General features: G+C 36.4%; 1 protein-coding gene across 22 annotated transcripts in view; it reads right to left on the reverse strand.

Annotated features, from left to right (window-relative positions):
- The window catches only part of LOC125673186 (anoctamin-4-like), a 53,805-nt gene extending 32,990 nt beyond the window's left edge, over positions 1 to 20,815 (reverse strand). For 2 of the 22 annotated variants that reach the window (XM_056159184.1, XM_056159182.1), the window contains exons 1-7: positions 20,519 to 20,808; positions 17,311 to 17,388; positions 11,303 to 11,386; positions 10,380 to 10,447; positions 10,031 to 10,051; positions 7,818 to 7,862; positions 5,425 to 5,487 (exon numbers count right to left, since the gene is read on the reverse strand). In XM_056159184.1, the coding sequence (XP_056015159.1) occupies positions 5,425 to 5,487; positions 7,818 to 7,862; positions 10,031 to 10,051; positions 10,380 to 10,447; positions 11,303 to 11,386; positions 17,311 to 17,388; positions 20,519 to 20,567 (408 nt within the window). In that variant the 5' untranslated portion in view covers positions 20,568 to 20,808. Of the gene's footprint in view, positions 1 to 2,346; positions 3,286 to 5,424; positions 5,488 to 7,817; positions 7,863 to 10,030; positions 10,052 to 10,379; positions 10,448 to 11,302; positions 11,387 to 12,256; positions 12,845 to 14,207; positions 15,551 to 17,310; positions 17,389 to 20,518 lie in introns of those variants that run through there. The other 20 variants (XM_056159187.1, XM_056159185.1, XM_056159189.1 and 17 more) reach the window with 17 other exon arrangements.
- Between the last annotated feature and the right edge of the window lie 130 nt (positions 20,816 to 20,945).

Consider the following 20,945-nt stretch of genomic DNA (forward strand, 5'->3'; position numbering starts at 1 on the left):
AATCATTTCCAAACTAAGACAATGATCAGGTCATATAACTTAAAAATATATCAGCAGTTTTCTAAACGAATTGTAGGTTAAAAAATATGCCTGTTCACAATTGGTCAAAAAAAGATTAAATTAACAATCTAACACACCACATATATTATTATTAGAATATTTTGTGCGAATATTTCAAATTAAGAACAATGTTCTCTATAGTCCATGATTAAACGGTTACATGCAATGTATTCATATACTTTGTATAATTACCATATATGCTAAATCAATAAATATTTGTTTTATCATAATGTCAGATACATTCATCATGCATATTGATGACTGGGAAATAAATGAAGCACAGACTGAAATAAACACAGAGCACATGTAGCAACCCCCTTAATGTTCAAAAATCTTATAATACTCTCCCTTCCAGTTTTTTAATTGATTGGAAATTAGATTATTTAATGAACGACTACTTCAAAATGCTATTTTCACTGTAGATCAAACCACAAATTCAAACCAACAGTGAATATACACTGCCTAATGTTCCCTACGTTCACGAAATTCACGTGAGGCACCTTTACTACTGTATAACCTAGCCAAGCGATTTTTATATTGAATGGACAACAGTGAGTTCAGGAAAATAACCAGCATGAATTTAAAACTGCATACGACAATACAGTTAAACTTCCACATCTCGAACATCGATATCTTAAATGCCACGGATGTGTCAAAGTGAATTGGAAGTTCCTGGCCCTACATTCGAATTCGCTTTATGTATTTTAACCTCAATATCTTGAACCCTTGGGTATCTCAAAAAGATTTTTATCAGCCTCATGGAGTTTGAGATACTAAGGTTTGACTGCAATACATCCTCATATTGGAAAGTCACCATTTCATACCCAAGTCAGCTGACAAATATCACAATTACCACAAGAGAATTACTACTATCAACCTGTGCAGCAGGTCATCACATACATCATTACACGGTCTGTAGGACTGTAGCTCTCTAGCTCTAGCACAATGGTTTTTTCTCAAGAGCTAGATAATTATGCAGGAAATTTTCACATAATGAAAAAGAAACACTTTGTACCTTTAAGCATGCATAAGATTACATACATAATGTAGAATAGAGTAATCAAATAATACTGCATGCAGTAACCATTAGTAAGTTAAATACAAAGGTATGTCAGCATTTCATCATTACCCCAATACACACTCAGTAAACATCTCATCACCATTACACACTCAGTAAACATTTTATCTCATTACACACTCAGTAAACATTTTATTCTAGTACACACTCAGTAAGAATTTTATCTCATTACACACTCAGTAAACATTTTATCCCTAGTACACACTCAGTAAGCATTTTATCTCATTACACACTCAGTAAACATTTTATCTCATTACACACTCAGTAAACATCATATCTCAATACACACTCAGTAAACATTTTATCTCATTACACACTCAGTAAACATTTTATCCCTAGTACACACTCAGTAAGCATTTTATCTCATTACACACTCAGTAAACATTTTATCTCATTACACACTCAGTAAACATCATATCTCAATACACACTCAGTAAACATTTTATCTCATTACACACTCAGTAAACATCATATCTCATTACACACTCAGTAAACATTTTATCTCAGTACACACTCCGTAAACATTAAGCACCAAAACCATATACACCTGCCAACCTTGACACAATTATGGATTAACTATGAGAGAAATAAGACTGAAATAAGTTATGAATGAAACAAAAATCATATGATGAGAAAATGCTGCTGCTATTCATCCACAAATATTTGTGACAAGTAAAGCCCACACACAGCTTTAATGTTCTGGCCATGCAGTGCCATGAGATATGTGCAGACAGGGTTTGACACTAAACACTAGCCATCTTGCTCTTAGCTAATAAAACTGGCCTTGTAAATTTTAAGAATTCTGAGTTATAATAAGACTTTTTTCACCACAACAAATGCCTAACAGTAAAGTAGGATTTGATTGTCATCTGCATATTTTTAAATTCCTCTCCCAGTAGGAGTGAACCCCCCCCCCCTTCCATTCCATTTATCATAACGTTACTTAATCAGCTGCTCATGGCAACCAGGGGTCAATAATTCAGACACTAAGACAGTTAAAAACTTCCATTACTGAACCAAAAGTCTATCTTACTGATATTGGTGTCAATCCCTGGAAATCTGTCACAATCTCAAAATCTAAAGATCTCAAACAAGAAATAAAGATATTTCAAGAAGTAAAACTTCAGCATTTTCCATCAGCCTTCGAATGTTCAAATCATTCCACATTCCATTGAAGAAGAAAAAGAAACAGAGTTGTCTGCCCTTACTTGCTGTTGCTCCTTGTCTAATCCAGACCGATCCATGGAGTGGTAACCATTGACCAACCGGATTTCATCCGAAATGTCCACAGTACTCATCGTTTCTGATTAACTGACAAATAATTTTTGTCTTACTGATGTAACTAAATTCAGATTTTTTCCCTCACATGAAAGTTTTCTGAAAATCATCTTGTAGTAAAGATGTTTTCATTGGATGACTATGTGGATAATTTTTCACATTAATTCACTCCAATTTTATGTGAATTTACAACACCATCAACAGTAGTAAACATTTTTCATCAAAATCCTATACAAATGCCAGTCATTTTTCCCCCCTATACATTGAAGAAATTGTCAAATTCTGTTTACCCAACCAGAACATACCAAACTCTTTACTTGCCTCAGTGGACAAACAACAAACTTCACATCCTTCATTAAATCAGCATTTTGCTCCTGATCGCCCCTGGTGTAATAAATATGGTCAGCTACATCTAAACACCACTTATGACTAACTATAACCAGCTCAATCATCATGATGTACAGTCAACACACACATTTATATAAGGGAAACTGGACCCAATAGATGCAGCGTGTAACTTATAAAGTGATTGACAGATGCAGTGTGGTATCGATATTAATTAACAATAATAATTAATAATTTAATTATAATATTAATGAAGCTATAATCACAGAGCTTGCAATAAAAAAACTACTAAGAAAGTTAATATGTATATGATAAGAGAACTGGTGCCCGGGACTCAGTGTTATAGGGCAGCGGTAACCTACTGGTTTTGTGACTCACTAACGTTATGAGAAAAGGAAGCATTGTAATTCCAGACTGAAGTGTACTTCCTGAGTAGTATGTTCCTAAAATAAAAGGCCTGCTGGTCACGACACTCGCCCGAGGTAGTACAGAGATACAGATCTCAACCATAATGATCACGACACTCACCCGAGGTAGTACATGTACAGAGATATAAATCTCAACCATAATGATCACGACACTCACCCGAGGTAGTACATGTACAGAGATATAAATCTCAACCATAATGATCACGACACTCACCCGAGGTAGTACATGTACAGAGATATAAATCTCAACCATAATGATCACGACACTCACCCGAGTAGTACAGATATAGATCTCAACCATAATGATCACGACACTCACCCGAGTAGTACAGATATAGATCTCAACCATAATGATCACGACACTCACCCGAGTAGTACAGATATAGATCTCAACCATAATGATCACGACACTCACCCGAGTAGTACAGATATAGATCTCAACCATAATGATCACGTCACTCACCCGAGTAGTACAGATATAGATCTCAACCATAATGATCACGACACTCACCCGAGATAGTACAGAGATATAAATCTCAACCATAATGATCACGACACTCACCCGAGTAGTACAGATATAGATCTCAACCATAATGATCACGACACTCACCCGAGTAGTACAGATATAGATCTCAACCATAATGATCACGACACTCACCCGAGTAGTACATGTACAGAGATCTCAACCATAATGTCAGAGTTTTCGACATCGTATTGACATATTCATCTAATCAAATACACTAAAGGACAATTATTTGGGAAAGACGGGGGTGGGTTGGGGGGGGGGGGGGGTATTCGGGCTTTAAATAAAAAAACAGAGGGTTTTTTTTATTACAAATATACAAGTATTTAACAACTTTACAGATCAGTCTATGTACACTATTTGTTGGAGAGCTTGCCTGTCACAGAGTATAGGCTCCTACAGTTTTCATCCTTGTTAACTAGTCACATCAGATTTATCTTCACAATCACATTCAAAGACGCTTTTTGGGATGAATATAAATTAACAAAGAAATAGTTAGCAACCTAAAAATGTCAGACACAATGCTAGCCTTAGACTGATCTCTATAGCGAGAAACAAAAGTTAGCAACCTTGTCAGACACAATGCTAGCCATAGGCTGATCTCTACAGACTGAAACAAAAGTTAGCAACCTTGTCAGACACAATGCTAGCCTTAGACTGATCTCTATAGAGAGAAACAAAAGTTAGCAACCTTGTCAGACACAATGCTAGCCTTAGACTGATCTCTATAGCGAGAAACAAAAGTTAGCAACCTTGTCAGACACAATGCTAGCCATAGGCTGATCTCTACAGACTGAAACAAAAGTTAGCAACCTTGTCAGACACAATGCTAGCCTTAGACTGATCTCTATAGAGAGAAACAAAAGTTAGCAACCTTGTCAGACACAATGCTAGCCATAGGCTGATCTCTATAGAGAGAAACAAAAGTTAGCAACCTTGTCAGACACAATGCTAGCCATAGGCTGATCTCTATAGAGAGAAACAATATGTCTTTGCTTCCATTAGAAAAAAATTAAAATTTGGGTGACTGGGCATGTATGTACCTGTTACAACGAAGTTGAAATGTGTCAGCCAATCAGATGTCACAACTGCCATGATGGAATCATGGAGGTACGTGTATCTCCATACATGTAAGTATACACCCCAAACCTCACTCTCCGGAATCACACATTTTCCCCCAATTCACTTACAACCTGGTTGTTTATTGACAATAAGAATAACATAACAACAGCCAAGGCACACTGAAGACATCTTAGATTAACTTAATTCATAAATAAGCTTCCCTGAACATCTGGTTCAGTATGATTAATTCTAGGCATACAGTTAATGTACTGTGTAACACACATACCATAAACCTGTAATATAATCTGTACTAGTGTAATGACAACATTCAACAATACATTTCACACCTCTGTACAAACTGTTCTACTTCGTAAATTATTTTGTTCTAGACTACGCTACACGCATGCTGAAATGCATCAAGACTGCAGTAATCACATATTGTACCATCATAAATATACTGTACCTAAATATCGAATGAAACCTCGAGCACATACGCGTATAATAATCATAATGTATTCCCCCTTACCCTCCACTGCTCCAATGCAAATAAATGACATCACCTACAGACAAGCACACAGACAAAGACCACAGCCTACTGCTGAGTGACAGACACATGCAAACAACACCTAGAGATGTGAAGGACCAATAACCTGCTGAGCATATTTGTCAATCAATGACATCGCCTCCTCCTTCTCCACAATTTCACCGCCTTCCTAGATTCAATACGACATTGTGAAGACAATATTAGTTATGGTAAGGGTTACATTGATTGGTTGGTGATTTAATGCTTTTCATGCACTGGATTTTATATAATGCTGCACCTGCTGCCTGTTAGTAAAATAAAATGAAGATTATCGCAGGGGTGGGAACATTGATATTTCACCATTAAATTTGTCAACAGAGAAATAACACCCCATCCTCCCTTCCAGTCCCAAATTGTACAGAATCCCAAATCCATTCATATCTTCACAGTTATATTGAGTGCTAAACTTCATTCTCTTTTGACATACTTGAAATAACAATGTTGATTTTAATATATCGTGGACAATGAAGATTGTTTTCTTTGTGTCTTATCTTCTGACTGTGAAGCATTTCACACTACAAGAAATATCTGATTGATTGATTGATTAGTTGATTGATTGATTGATTGATTGATTGCAGTTTTATGCCATTTTGGAAATACTTCAGCCATTTCATGGCAGTTAACTAATTGAAATATGTTTGTGAGTGTTTGAGTTTCCCTGATGGCCCCCAGTGAGCCTACTCTTTTTCAAAAATCAGGAAAATGGTCTTTTATGTGCTAAGGGGGTTGTGGTCCTTGACAGGGGACACCCTTTAACATCCCATCTGACAGATATAACAGTTAAAAAATACATAAACAGGTAAAAAAAAACAACAACAAAACAGATCATTTCATGTGTATGATTGAAAATGGCTGAATAGAATTCTCAAGATACATAATACAATTTATACCCCCCACCCACCCTAATTAACCCAATAACTCCTCCTTGGAGTTATTTTGAAGAGGTAAAATAATATTTATATATATCTTCAATAATTATTCTTAACATATATTCATTAGATTATACAATTTGAATTTCTTCTTTTTACATCTACTATAGTATGTGAACTTCTTTAAGCATATCTAAACTTTGGTGCAGTCAGAACCAATGCACTATTTAGCGCAATCAGAACCGATGCACTATTTGCGGCAGTCAGAACCGATGCACTATTTGGCTAAGTCTGAACCGATGCGCTATTTGGCGTAGTCAGAACCGATGCACTATTTGGCGTAGTCAGAACCGTTACCAATGCACTATTTGGTGCAGTCAGAACCGATGCACTATTTGGCGTAGTCAGAACCGTTACCAATGCACTATTTGGTGCAGTCAGAACCGATGCACTATTTGGTGCAGTCAGAACCATTACCAATGCACTATTTGGCGTAGTCAGAACCAATGCACTATTTGGCGCAGTCAGAACCGATGCACTATTTGGTGCAGTCAAAACCGATGCACTATTTGGCGTAGTCATGATTTAATGCCTCATCTATGTATGATAATGGAAAAATTGAGAATTTCATAGTTTGGCTGCAGCGGTACAGTAGACCTCTTGCTACACTGCTAAAGGCGCTAATATTTGAATCCGCTAAAATAAGTGCATGAACAGTATGTCTATATACAAAACTTTAGCATTTATCTCAAAGACAAACTGAACAGCTCATCCCTATTGTCCGACGCCACACATATTTCGAATAAGTAGTACATTGTATATGTATCGAAAGGTCAAAGAAGGTGAACTTGTCATTAATGTTAAGCCTTTACACACGATGTATGTTATATGTGCACATCCTTCAGGATGTTGACACTGACATGTGTTTTTCCATTTTGGATTCAATGGAGGGTGGTCATTATGAGATCTGTGTTATTTTTGTTAAGGTGTCCTCATGGTTGATTACATACAGCTGCATTATGATATCTGTAGCGTGTTCAAGAAAATGATATGAATGCAAAGTCCCAAAATTGTAAGCTCAAGGGAAAATTTGTTTACAATTAACAAATATCATGATGAGTGTTCAGGGCACTAATCAGGTTGAATACATTTACATGCAAGCTCAACAGGGTGTGTGAGTAAAAGCTTATGCTAAACAAAAAAAATTCTGACACTTCCATATTAAAACAGCAACTGTATTGGCAGAATTTTGACACAAAGAAAAAGCAATTTTCATGTGGGCATAGGACTTATTTTGCTAAAATATTTATAACTATAACCAGTATGCAGATTGTACAGTCAAAATTAAAAAAAAAATTATGTATTTACTTTTTAAATATTATCTGGTATCTAAAATCAAAGGCAATTTCAAATAATTTTCTAGATTTGCATCTGATCTGAGCCATGAAATTTACCCTATAAAGAAATCTAATGCTGTGATCTTTTATTTTTTTTTAATACCTTGAATCTATTTATTTATTTTTGATTATCTTTTCCAATTTGACTGTACAAACATGACTCAAAGTGATGAAATGGTAGGTTTGCTCTTTACCATATCTTCCTCTGCCAGTAAGCTGGCAGTGTCTTTTGTGATGTCCTGTAGATAAAAATCAGATGGATTAGTAAATAACCAGGTATTGACTTTTCACCAAAGCTATACTCTAGGTGGAGAATACCTGTTTTAGGGCATCTTCGTGAGCCCAAGGTCTTCAGTCCACTCCACTCCTCATAAACTTATGGGATCGAGCGGAATGGACCGAACCCAGCTTGGCTAGCGAAGAGGGTTTGGGGGATTTCTTTTTAACTAAGGCCTACCTTTTTTAAAAAAAATAATATCATTAAGTTTAGTACTTATAAACAATACATATATTGATTAAGGTCTGTCTACACATGGACTTGGAATTGTCTCCCTTGAAGACATTTTTAGCAACAATTAAATACAATATATATGTACAGTAAGAATTCATTCGTTAACTATTTCATGTACGAGTGCCTTAAATCACTTCTCACTTTCTCACTATTTTGAATTCTACATACTTGCTGAGAGTCGAATTTCAAAATGGGTATAATACAATGGATCCACAAAATTATACATACTCTAATGTACCATCATTTTACTGTCCATCAATTAAACAATACAATGCTTTATTTGTTGTTTTCTTGGGTGACAAAGGTATAGCACGATATATGCCCGGAAACATTCCGGCCCGCAAACATTACGTCACAATCAAATTTCTACGCCGTTAATTTTCAAATTTTTCGTGTTTTTCATCTTTTACTCAGTTAAACCGATAAAGTTATTGTTAAAAATAAAATTATTGTTACTTTCTAAATGAAATTGAAAGTATATAATAAAAAGGTTATTGACTTTGTATGGGAAATATGACGACCTCGTTTTTTGTCGCAGACGGACCTCGCAAGCTCGGTCCATCTACGCGCCAAAAACTCGGTCGTCATATTTTCCCATACAAAGTCTATAACCTATAATTATTTGTTGTTTTATTGGGTGACAAAGGTATAGCTAGCATTACAGAAAAAAAATCATAACCAGCACTAGTGGGTACCGTGGCGCAAAATATTCTTCTTTTTTTTTTTCTTTTTTTTTTTTGCAGTGACTACTATCTTTGTCACCAGATGAAACAACAAAGAAAGACATTTTATTGTTTATATTCATATTTTTAATGTAATTTTTTTTTTAAAATATAAACTATATTTAAGTACTAAAATACCATATCGTTGACCCATTCAGTACCGCAAATATAACCTTTGACCTTGATGATGCTCCATATTTGGTAATGATTATGAGGACAGGCAGTACTAAGAAACCTGATCGAACTAGTTTGCAACAAACATGTATTCATTGCTTAGGTTGAAATCAAGAGCTAAGGATGAAAGTACTGTCAATTTCAAGAGCTAAGGATGAAAGTACTGTCAATTTCAAGAGAAATAAAAGAGAGAAGGTTCAGTGAATGTAAACATTCAACTATTAAAACAACAAGCAAAAAGAATTCACACTAATCCCAAATACACAACAAACAGAAAAGTGTCATCTCTCAATCAGATTATCCAATCAGATTATCCAATCAGACTATCCAATCAGATTATCCAATCCCAACTGTCCAATGTCTTCCCCACAAACGTCATGATTACTGCTGCTCACCATGCACAGAGATGATGTGTAAGAAATCCTGCATGACAGCTCTTCTAAGTAAAATCCCACAAGGCTTCTTTTTTTATCTGACTAATCAGGACAGAAGCTTTTATTAAGCGGTTCAATAGCAGCGGCTATCACAGACAGGGAGAGACAGTCAAACATTGTAGCTGACATTTACACGTGGACTAAAGCTTCCTCCTTTAGAGTGCAGGGTGTAGGCAAAAGACATACTGAGTGTTCATAACACAATATTAATGCAGGTTTCAAACTAATGATTTGACCATTGAATTGTTTTTTTCTTAACCCTCACAATAATTCATATTCTGAAGTATCTCATGACAAAGTGAAGAATATGTATGATAAATGATACAAAAAGTTCAAACTGCCAGCTAACAAATAGCAAAAAACACTATGTATGTTACTGTTGAAGTAATATATTTAACGAGTTTTTAAAAAGGCCATTTTTCATTCAGTATTTATGCTGAAGTAAATATAAAAAAGTTTTAACATTATACACCCCTGTATCCATGCTGAATGAATTCATGCAAAACACTGAATATCATATACATATAAACTATAGAAATGGCGATACTGTCTTGTGTAAAACGTACCTCCTCATCTTCCCTTTCAACCTGAATGGCGTGTAAATTAAAAACATGAACACTCAATAACAAATTTCTAATTATGTCGGTACATCAGGTCGACATCTTCATTCTTTAGTATATCCGTCGTACTTTTTTTAATTTGTTGTTAATCAGGGGATGTTAAAACTTATAAAATGGATCATATAGGGTCCCAACTGCATACTGAGTGCATTTAATGTTGCTGGGGTTTCTATCTAGCAGGAAGCTGTGTGTTAATTGTTCATTAATTTGCAAAAACTTAAATTGTATAAATATCATTAAAAATTCGGGGGGAATAATACACACAAATCCGTAAAATACTGAAAGTTCCAATTACCTGAGGAGAATCCATGTTAACTGTCACAGAGTTATCCTCTCCTTGCTGTTCTTTTAACTCTTCTTGAACTACAACATAATTATACTCCACTTATCTACATTTGACTGCTGACACAACTCAAAATACCTTCCAGGCCTGGAGGTTAAAAAACTTTTTTGAACACGTTTTCAGACTCAAACTATGTTCTCTAAATCGTACTCATACTCAAAAGTGAAAGTTGTAAAACTTTTATAAAATCATTCTCACACTCAAATGGAGTACATGCTCAAAATTTTCGAGAATGTTTCAAAGCTTGCTCAAAGTTATACTCAAAACAAAAATGGCGGTCAGTGAGTTTGAGTATGAGTACAGTAGTGATGAAACGATTGTTGCAGACAATCGATTGTCGATCATTTTTGGCTCTTCGATTCCAATTATCGATTCTACTTTTCACAATCGATTGTCGCCTGTACACTAATTAAAATCTAATCCGAGATTCATCTGACTGTTACTCCCACTTTTATATCGAGACATATGTGCGGGGGAGAGTCAGAGTATACAGGAATTCAGTGACACCATGCAGCTCCAGTGTAGTGTGTATACTGCACATACCCATAAAACTAAATAGAAACAACTCCAAAAATAATAAACATTATTAACTACATGTAAATACCAATTATATCGATCATTGATCGAAACAGTGCTTTCGATTATGACCGATTATCAATTATGAAAATTTCCCGATTTTTCAACACTAGAGTAGAGTAAGTTTTATAACCTCCAGGTCAGAAGTAATATGTTCACAAATCATAAAATACATTACTCTGCAAGTGAAAATGTTTAAGTGTGGGTTTATGAAATTTGAACAGTTATAACCCAATCATAAAACTTACACCATTGTGAGAACACATTTATTCACAATTAAAGCAGGCCATTGATCTCACCTTGACCTTCAAACCCTATGGGGGTGGGGTTTTGATCAGGCAATGTGGGATACACATGGGGCTCGGGCCCACCTGGTGCCACTTCTACAAAACACAACAAACATCATTCAATAAATTAATTTGCATGCAATCATTCTAATCAATACATTCACTACCAATGGAAAATATGCGGACAAAACCACTGTAATCTAACTTCTCTACTGCAACATGTACACATTCTTGTAGCAGACAGTGAAGAATCATTTTGTTAATTTTTACTCACACCATTATCTATAACGTTGAAGAAAAGATATCAACTCTGAATGTATATGAGCCAATTTGTACTGCAGGAGTTCTGCATGCTATCAGACCATGCAGTCAGTATTAGAGAGCAACAATATTCCCATAGATAAAATACAAACTAATTATCCAACCCGGAATACAATAACTGAATAAGCATTGATTGCCTAAAGAACATATTATCATGATGTATCTCTCAATACTCCAAAGTGTCTTACTATTTGGATTCTGATGACTTTTGAGTTTCAGAGTTATCCCCCTTTATGCAGTGCTTCTTAACACAGCAAACTATGATATCCGTTCAGGAAGTACTAACTTAGAGATAATGTTTCCTGTATAATGTGTATATTTACAAAATGTATCTGGTGTGTGAATTAAGTGTATAGCCTCCTTCAATATAGCTCCATACAATGTCCTGTTTTGCATTAAATGTGTATTAGATGCATGTTGCAAGCCAGCAAAGGCAAATATTCACAAATCTGTACAGCTGTCTACAAATTCTGTACTACTTTGATAGATAATTTTTTTTTTTACTTTGATAACATTTTATTTAAAATAAGAAAACAAGTTAATCAAATCACCAAAAAAAATCATAAAAGGGCAACATTACTCATGTGAATTTATTTTTCTTATCAATCAAAGCAAAGTATATCAGTAGCTTTAACCCACACTTACTTGCATTGTGAACTCCCGAGTTCATTTCTACAGTTATACCTATAATTCCCTTTGTTAATGCCTTGTATCAGAATTCAATCAGATGTACTGGTAACACACAGAATCAGATTTCAGAACATCATCCTTAGTCTCTATTATCACCATGGCAAAACATCGCTTGGATCAACTTTCACAGTCAATTTTCTGAGATATCCTTGCTGTATGTAAACTGTGTAGAATTACCTGGCTACCTGACTATTTCAGTTTTGAGATAAGATATTTCTAAGTAGATATTTGTCACCAAAACACTTTCGCATAAACTTTTACAATAACAGTCACATATTGAATTCTGTCTAATGCAGTGTGGTTGAGCTTTCAATACATCACTCATTTTAATCTCTGTCCTGCTGTTTCTATATTGAAATTGCCTCAATCCATGAACATGATGAAGTCAGATGCTGACTTAATGAATTAATGTCAACAATGTCTGCTAAAGTGCTGGAGTTCCACTGACATTAAACAACTGTACGGCATAACTGTAGACTCATCTACAGCCATGGTCAAAACATGTACACCTAGTAAATCCCACCTTATTCTAATTTTTTAATATACATACACAAGACTGCAAGATAAGGGAGATCTGCATGCATTATCTCATTCAATCACAAGCATCTTTTGTATCACAAGTAGAAATTCATTTAGCACCTCAATGACCATATTGTGTATATATCTGATTTCTGTTCACACCCCACTGCCTTCATCTCTGCCTACTCCACCCCCCCCCCCCTTCTTCATTTCTCTCTGACACTACCCCCTCCCTACATCTCCCTCACTACCCCATCCCTACATCTCTCTTTACCCCCTCCCTACATCTCTCTCACTACCCCCTCCCAACTCTCTCTCACTACACCCTCCCTACATCTCTCTTTACCCCCTCCCTACATCTCTCTCACTACCCCCTCCCAACATCTCTCTCACTACCCCCTCCCTACATCTCTCTCACTACCCCCTCCCAACATCTCTCTCACTACCCCCTCCCTACATCTCTCTTACTACCCCCTCCCTACATCTCTCTCACTACCCCCTCCCTACATCTCTCTCATTACCCCCTCCCTACATCTCTCTCACTACCCCCTCCCTACATCTCTCTTACTACCCCCTCCCTATACCTCTCTCACTACCCCCTCCCTATACCTCTCTCACTACCCCCTCCCTACATCTCTCTCACTACCCCCTCCCTACACCTCTCTCACTACCCCCTCCCTACATCTCTCTCACTACCCCCTCCCTACATCTCTCTTTACCCCCTCCCTACATCTCTCTCACTACCCCCTCCCTACATCTCTCTCATTACCCCCTCCCTACATCTCTCTCACTACCTCCTCCCTACATCTCTCTCACTACCCCCTCCCTACATCTCTCTTTACCCCCTCCCTACATCTCTCACCACTCCCTCCCTTCATCTCTCTTTACCCCCTCCCTACATCTCTCTCACTTCCCCCTCCCTACATCTCTCACCACTCCCTCCCTTCATCTCTGCCTACCCTCTCCCTCCATATCTCTCACCCCCCCCCCCCCCCCCCACTACATCTATCACTACTGAGTACTCCCTACATCTATCACTACTGCGTACATCTCCACCTAATCCTATAACTCCACAATATTTTCTACATTTGTAAAACACATCATGTGATGTGTGCCACCTTAGACTGGCAAAAAATAAAGAAGAATTGTACAGACACTTACCACTATATAGTAATCACAGATACAAAACAATATCATATGATAAACATGTAGTACTCTACCACAAAATATCAAAAACTATATAGAATATAATCACACATACAAACATGTACCATGATAACCAAAGAAGACCAACTGACCTTGATCAATCACCTGATCTACAGAATATACACAGAATATATAATCCTTTAGACCATAATATGTGGCCTTGACCTTCCTCACAATTTACCTGTCACACCTGAATGTCCATCCATCCTAGATACTTCTAGTGATCTTACACAAATGGCATGTAGATCTCCTCTTCAGCCGAGTGTAAACTTAATTCCTGGAGCACTTTTTACATAATATGCAGTGGTACCCTGTATGTCAGGAAGGCTGAGTCACAGCTTACATGTGTAATTTATAAATCCACAGTGATAAGGATAAATTTGTGTGGAGATGGTCTACTCAAACAAAATCAAAACCCACGCCCAATGATTTACCATGCGGAACTTCAGTGTACAATATAAATATTAGTGTGAGGAGCTATTCAGGTAGCTTCAAGCATAAACTACACATATTTCTGAATCAAACGGACTCCTCCTCAAAGGAACGAAGTCAAAAACTTATATTCTCAGTAGGCATGTAGTTGCTCAAATCACATTTGAAATCTAATATCCACATTTTATTCTTTACTCATATACATGCCATTGTGTGTATACATGATACAAAAAATTGTGCCTGCACTGTAATACTTGAATGTATACTATTTGTCCACAACAATTAAATGTAAATATAATGCAAGACTATCAATTCATCGAAAACATGTAGGGCTTGCAACGACACACCCAGCAATAATATACACATGTACTTAGTTTATCACATTCAGTTGTAATGCTAATACATAATCCTGTGTATACAAATACACATTTCTTATGTTTATATACTCTACTGAATAAATAATGTCTGATAGAACTATATATAGAACCTATAGGGATTACTGAAGCATATCAAGCCGCCCCCACCCCCCTCCAGCTTTATCATCAGACCCAGGAATGTAGCAGGTGCCCTGTCATTCATACACATGTACAGATTTCAATGAATGAAGAAATAAATATCAAACATATGCAAACTATGTGGGTGCCTAAACCAGAACTTCAGGCTTTCTACAGAAAACTTTGAGTAAACATTTCATGACTGTAAGCTCTGCCTTAGTAAATACTGACATCAAGGCCTGACACACACTGTGGTAAAGTGATACCAGGGACCTATATACTAACATAGTAATACTGACATCAAGGCCTGACACACACTGTGGTAAAGTAATACCAGGGACCTAGATACTAACATAGTAATACTGACATCAAGGCCTGACACACACTGCGGTAAAGTGATACCAGGGACCTATATACTAACATAGTAATACTGACATCAAGGCCTGACACACACTGTGGTAAAGTGATACTAAGCAATTCATACTTGTAATGTGAACAATCCTGTTTTGTTCCAGGTTTAAAAATCTGTAAGATGTACAGGTCCCCTTGTACACTAGTAATCTGTAAGATATACAGGTCCCCTTGTACACTAGTAATCTGTAAGAGGTACAGGTCCCCTTGTACACTAGTAATCTGTAAGATGTACTGGTCCCCTTGTACACTAGTAATCTGTAAGATGTACAGGTCCCCTTGTACACTAGTAATCTGTAAGATGTACAGGTCCCCTTGTACACTAGTAATCTGTAAGATATACAGGTCCCCTTGTACACTAGTAATCTGTAAGATGTACAGGTCCCCTTGTACACTAGTAATCTGTAAGATATACAGGTACCCTTGTACACTAGTAATCTGTAAGATGTACAGGTCCCCTTGTACACTAGTAATCTGTAAGATGTACAGGTCCCCTTGTACACTAGTATCCACTTGTCACAGCCTCATGGATTAAATTGCTACTTCCTTCTTTTTTTTCTCAATGAGACCCTACCAGATGACAAAAGGGTGTCTGTTTCACATGTATGTCTTATATTGCACACAGTGAACGATTAGATGTAGCTATGGACTCGATTAAATGTAGCTATGGACTCGGAATGACAATGGTCACCACTAACACTTCCAATAATATGACTTTGTAATGTTAAGACACTGTGACACCGTGCCATACCCTTAAGGAGAAATGCTACACCAGAAAAAGTTGATGTGGATGAAAACTGGAGGATATGTACAAAATATTTTGAAATTGGAAACTTTCAGATTTACTTTATTTAGTCAAAAAATGCAGGTTTAGAAAGTAGTCTATAAAAAATAATTTAAAACACGTACCCCTGCTGGACTCGAACCTGCAATCTACAGTTCAGCAGTCGACATGCTAACATACTGAGCTACTTAGCAAGGCAATTAGATTTAAAAGGAATATAGACAACCCACCACAGGGCGCATTGGTTGGTGGGGAATTGCAAATTTGCACCATATTAAAGAATAAGTGGGTTTTTTTTAAAGATATACTCTAGGCAATGACAACATAACACACAAACCTATAAAAATGGAGAAAAAAATAATTAGTTTTTTACAATAACTACCTTCAATGTTAAAAAGTCTCAATGAAAACAGCAAGTGCCCAACTTTACTATTCATATAAGATATACACAAAGTTTGAATCAAATCTGTTCATCGGTTATATATATATATATATATATATATATATATATATATATATATATATATATATATATGTGGACAAATTATGTCTATGGATGGACAGACATATGAGGTGATTCCAATAGAACACCACCACCCCCAAACTTTCGTTGCAGGGGGTATCAAAACTACATGTATTAATGTTAACTTCAGTGCCATAGACAAACTTAATAACAGCATTTTCAAAAGTATATACACCTGGTCATGATAAAGGTGTTCTGAGAATTGCTAGAGCTGAATTTCAGTACAAGTGCTAAAATGAATGAACCGAGTGTCACATTTAAAGCCATTAAAAACTCACTGAAATATCCAGTATCCTTGCATTAAATTAGCTTTCACAAGGTCAATGTATTAACTATCCCTTTTCTCTGAACAGTCTGCACCACTAGATGCATATCGTTGTTAATGTTTTTGAATTATTTTCTCAGCACTGTAAATGCTACAGCTGAGAGGATGTAGATTTTGTCTTGTCTCATAATTTGTCCCATTTTTAAGAGTGCTCCTACAAATATCACCCGTAAATCCTCTATAGCTAAATGAGTGACTCCGAAGACAGAAAATCTATTGCAGCCAAGTAACACAAGCATCCTATTGAAATTATACCATGGGAACTATTTAATAAAAATTAATTAATTGACAGAAACTAATTATCTAAAACTCTACCTGGTTGTGCCCTGGATTCAGGGGGATACCCTGGATAGCTGACATCAATCTGGGTCACATTGATCAAGGCAGGGTCCCCTACAATGAAACAAAGTGTGAGGTTTTATTACTTTAACAGCAAACAGCTTATGTGCTCTCTCTCTCTCTCTCTCTCTCTCTCTCTCTCTCTGTGTACCACTGCTCCATAATCCATGACCTGCATTTTATTATACAACTTTTGAATAGTGAAGGGGAGTTATTATAAAATACTGATATCAAATGTTTTCTTCCAATTACATTGTCCTCATACTTGTATTAACATATTCACCAAACTACTATTATATAATATATATATATACACACTTGAGAATGCTCATCCTAAAAGGCAGATGGGGGAGGGGTGTATTGGGATAAATCAAATCAAATTAATTCCATGAAGGAAGGCACAAGTTTTCCTTCCTCAGAGACTGTGGTCAGGGTTCCTTGCATGGAGACCAATGACATCCGACTTCCGTGGCCATGATCAGCCAGGAGAACTTAATCCTGCACATCTTCTACTGACAAGTTCCATTATCAATCCTTGACTCTTCTCTCCTCTTCAAAACAGCCGAGAAGTGGATTGTCACTCTTGACTACAGAAGCATCGTGGGATCATCAGATAACCCACAGCTGACCTCATCTTCTATCTGACAATGCTACAGAAGAGGAAATCTCCAAACACACATCAGTGTTTGTGATACCCTGGGTGATACCACATTGGACAGGGAGTTGCATGACGAGCATCTTGGGGTTTTTTTTGGGGTGGGGGGGGTGGGAGGGGGGGGTATTAATTTAATGGGTGAACATGTTACTCTGGTTCCTCATAGTTACATCACCATTACATTATGATACCTATAAACACCTATATATTAAATGCATTGACAAGCAGTGACAGCGCTCAATTATTGGCAAAATAGCGAAACGACATTGTCAATATCCATGTTGAACACTCGCTCTGTCATATACAATGGTAATAGCAACACTTTAATATAGAGTCATTGAATTCTCTCACTAACAAAGTGCTCTGCAGCAATCACTGTTGATTATTGATCGTAAGCATTATACCATTTTTCACCATTTAGATTATCAGTCGATGCATAACCTATTTCAGGAATCCAATGGGAGTCGTTTTCCTTTCTATCTGGAAACATAGGGGATTATGAGCAATCTGTACTCCATGGTATCAGAGGGAGGAGAGAAAGAGGGGGGGGGTGTCAAATATTCCTTCACAAAACTAACCACCCAGATTTAGATTGTTGAAGGTTGGCTACTGTCTACTCTGAAGTCTAACTGGGATAATACGATCTTTTTTTCATAATCGGAGCATATACAATATGTTATTGTTGAAGTAATATCGTAATAAAAAATCACGCCCTTTCAGATATTTTGCTAAAAACTGGAGAAATCTGTACACTCATGTACATGATGAACAGGTTGGAGGCAAATTATAGGAATATCGTATAACTTAAGGTCACCATGGTCAAGACTGATATTGACCTGCTGACCAGTTGTGGCATGCAATCAAGAACTGTATAACATATACACATAACTGTATACAGTACATGCATTGTATGCCTTCATCTGTAACACACCACTCAGTTTCTTGTCACTTGAACAGGTGTCTATCTAAATATTTCCCAACAACCATAAATGACCAGTAACTCACACAGTCCAATCATAAACACAATGTCCAGTGTGTTGACATTTTGAGGCATATTTGTACCCCCAGGGCTCTGAACACAGTGTACACATACATAATACATGAGGAATGGACTGTCTGACATACATATACAGAATGTAGATTGTGTACACATAGTCCGTGTATAATTCAGTACGCTTATTTGCACTCATACGAAATTCTGTCCATTCCTAATTAAACTCAATTTATACAGGAGTTGTGTAAACATTGCACAAAGCACACATGCATCATAACCAAGTCAAAAACCCTGCTCAACCCCCCCCCACACACACACACACCTTCCCAAAAAAAAGTCATACTGTAGACTGGCTTTCTTTACTTGTATGACAAAACTAAATTGAAGAGATAATTTACTAAATCAAGAGCTAATACAATTTTCTCTCACCTGAATAAATAATTTCCTCATTGATAAACCCACATCTTAAATCGTACTAATGTGTCTAGTGTAAGTTCTGAGACAAATTGTCTTTGAATGAGGGGTTGGTTTGTGTAGAGTGTTGGTAAAATTGTTTGTAAAATCTGGGAAATTCAAAAACATCATTTAGAATTTTAGAAATAAGTCTTCGCCGAAAGTTTTAATACAAAACAGTTTGTATTTTTATAAATATCACTGATTATTCTGTTGGTAAAACTGGTAAAAAAAAAAAAAAAAAAAAACAATTTCAGAACCTGTAAGAACATAAACATTTTCAGTGTTGGATTGATGTTCAAAATACTTTAAGGTACTATAAATGATGACTATTGTTAAAACATATACAGCATATATCGTAAAATTTATTATCAAAAATATTACCAACATTCATCATTTCAACTTTTGAGAGGAAGGGGAGGTCTTGATAAAAAGTATGTGAATTTAAGTTTGATATCAGATATTAAACTCTTTTGATCTCATCTTTGCAAAAACATTTCATCAACTGAGCAAAGAATAATTGGTGATACATCCATCTATCTATCTATCTATCTATCTATCTATCTAGAGAGAGAGAGAGAGAGAGAGAGAGAGAGAGAGAGAGAGAGAGAGATCCAACTTTCAACAAAGACATATTCTATTGTCTGCAAATTTCAATTGAAACAAAAAAGTATTCTTCTGGTAATTAACATAAACAGTTTTCGATTTTAAAACAACCTGGCCTGGTTTTACTTCTCATTTGACAGCACTCGTAAGATTTTGAGCATTGCTCAATAGTCATTGTATTGCTCTATATATAGTGCATGGTCTGGTGGTCACACGAAGCTGGTAAAAAATGACATATATATCATAACATAAATTAACAATCGGAATTCTCTGTAGTATGTTACGTTGACGGGAGTATACTTTCAGTTCTATAGCTTCTATATTTCGCAATACAGATGCCCCACCAAACTGCACACAGAACACTGTCAACACGCACTGTACATATCTAGGGCCTAGTATAAGATATAAATAATCATTTACAAAAGTTCACAATTTCCAGAGATACTAAAAAAAAGTTAGCGGCATAACCTGTGTACCTTTACTCTCGGCCTCTTGTAATTCAAAACCGATCGGTGCTCTATCCATGTTGATGAATAAAGTCCGGGCTGGGCCGTCCGTTCTGCGCTAATTGTAAAGCAAAACTAGAAACTAGCCGGCACCTCCCTTCTTTCCCGTGTAAACGATTCAATACACTCCGTGTAGATTTTTGTATTAAACACTACAATAGTTCCGAATGCACTAACTTTTAAACAATACTTCTACATCCAAGACGAAAACCAGTTTTATATTTTGGCGAAAATTGTTATTGATTTTTTGTTTTGTTTAGTTAACCCGTGCCGAATTTATTCGGGTTACTTGAATTTCGTTCAAAAAGGGGTGGGGGTGGGGAGGCCCGACAAAATATTCAACCCGTCCAAGTGGTTAACACATGGGATGGATAAACAAAAAATAGGAAACGGAAAA

The sequence above is a fragment of the Ostrea edulis genome, chromosome 3, assembly GCF_947568905.1.
Source record: "Ostrea edulis chromosome 3, xbOstEdul1.1, whole genome shotgun sequence".
Lineage (NCBI taxonomy): Eukaryota > Metazoa > Mollusca > Bivalvia > Ostreida > Ostreidae > Ostrea > Ostrea edulis.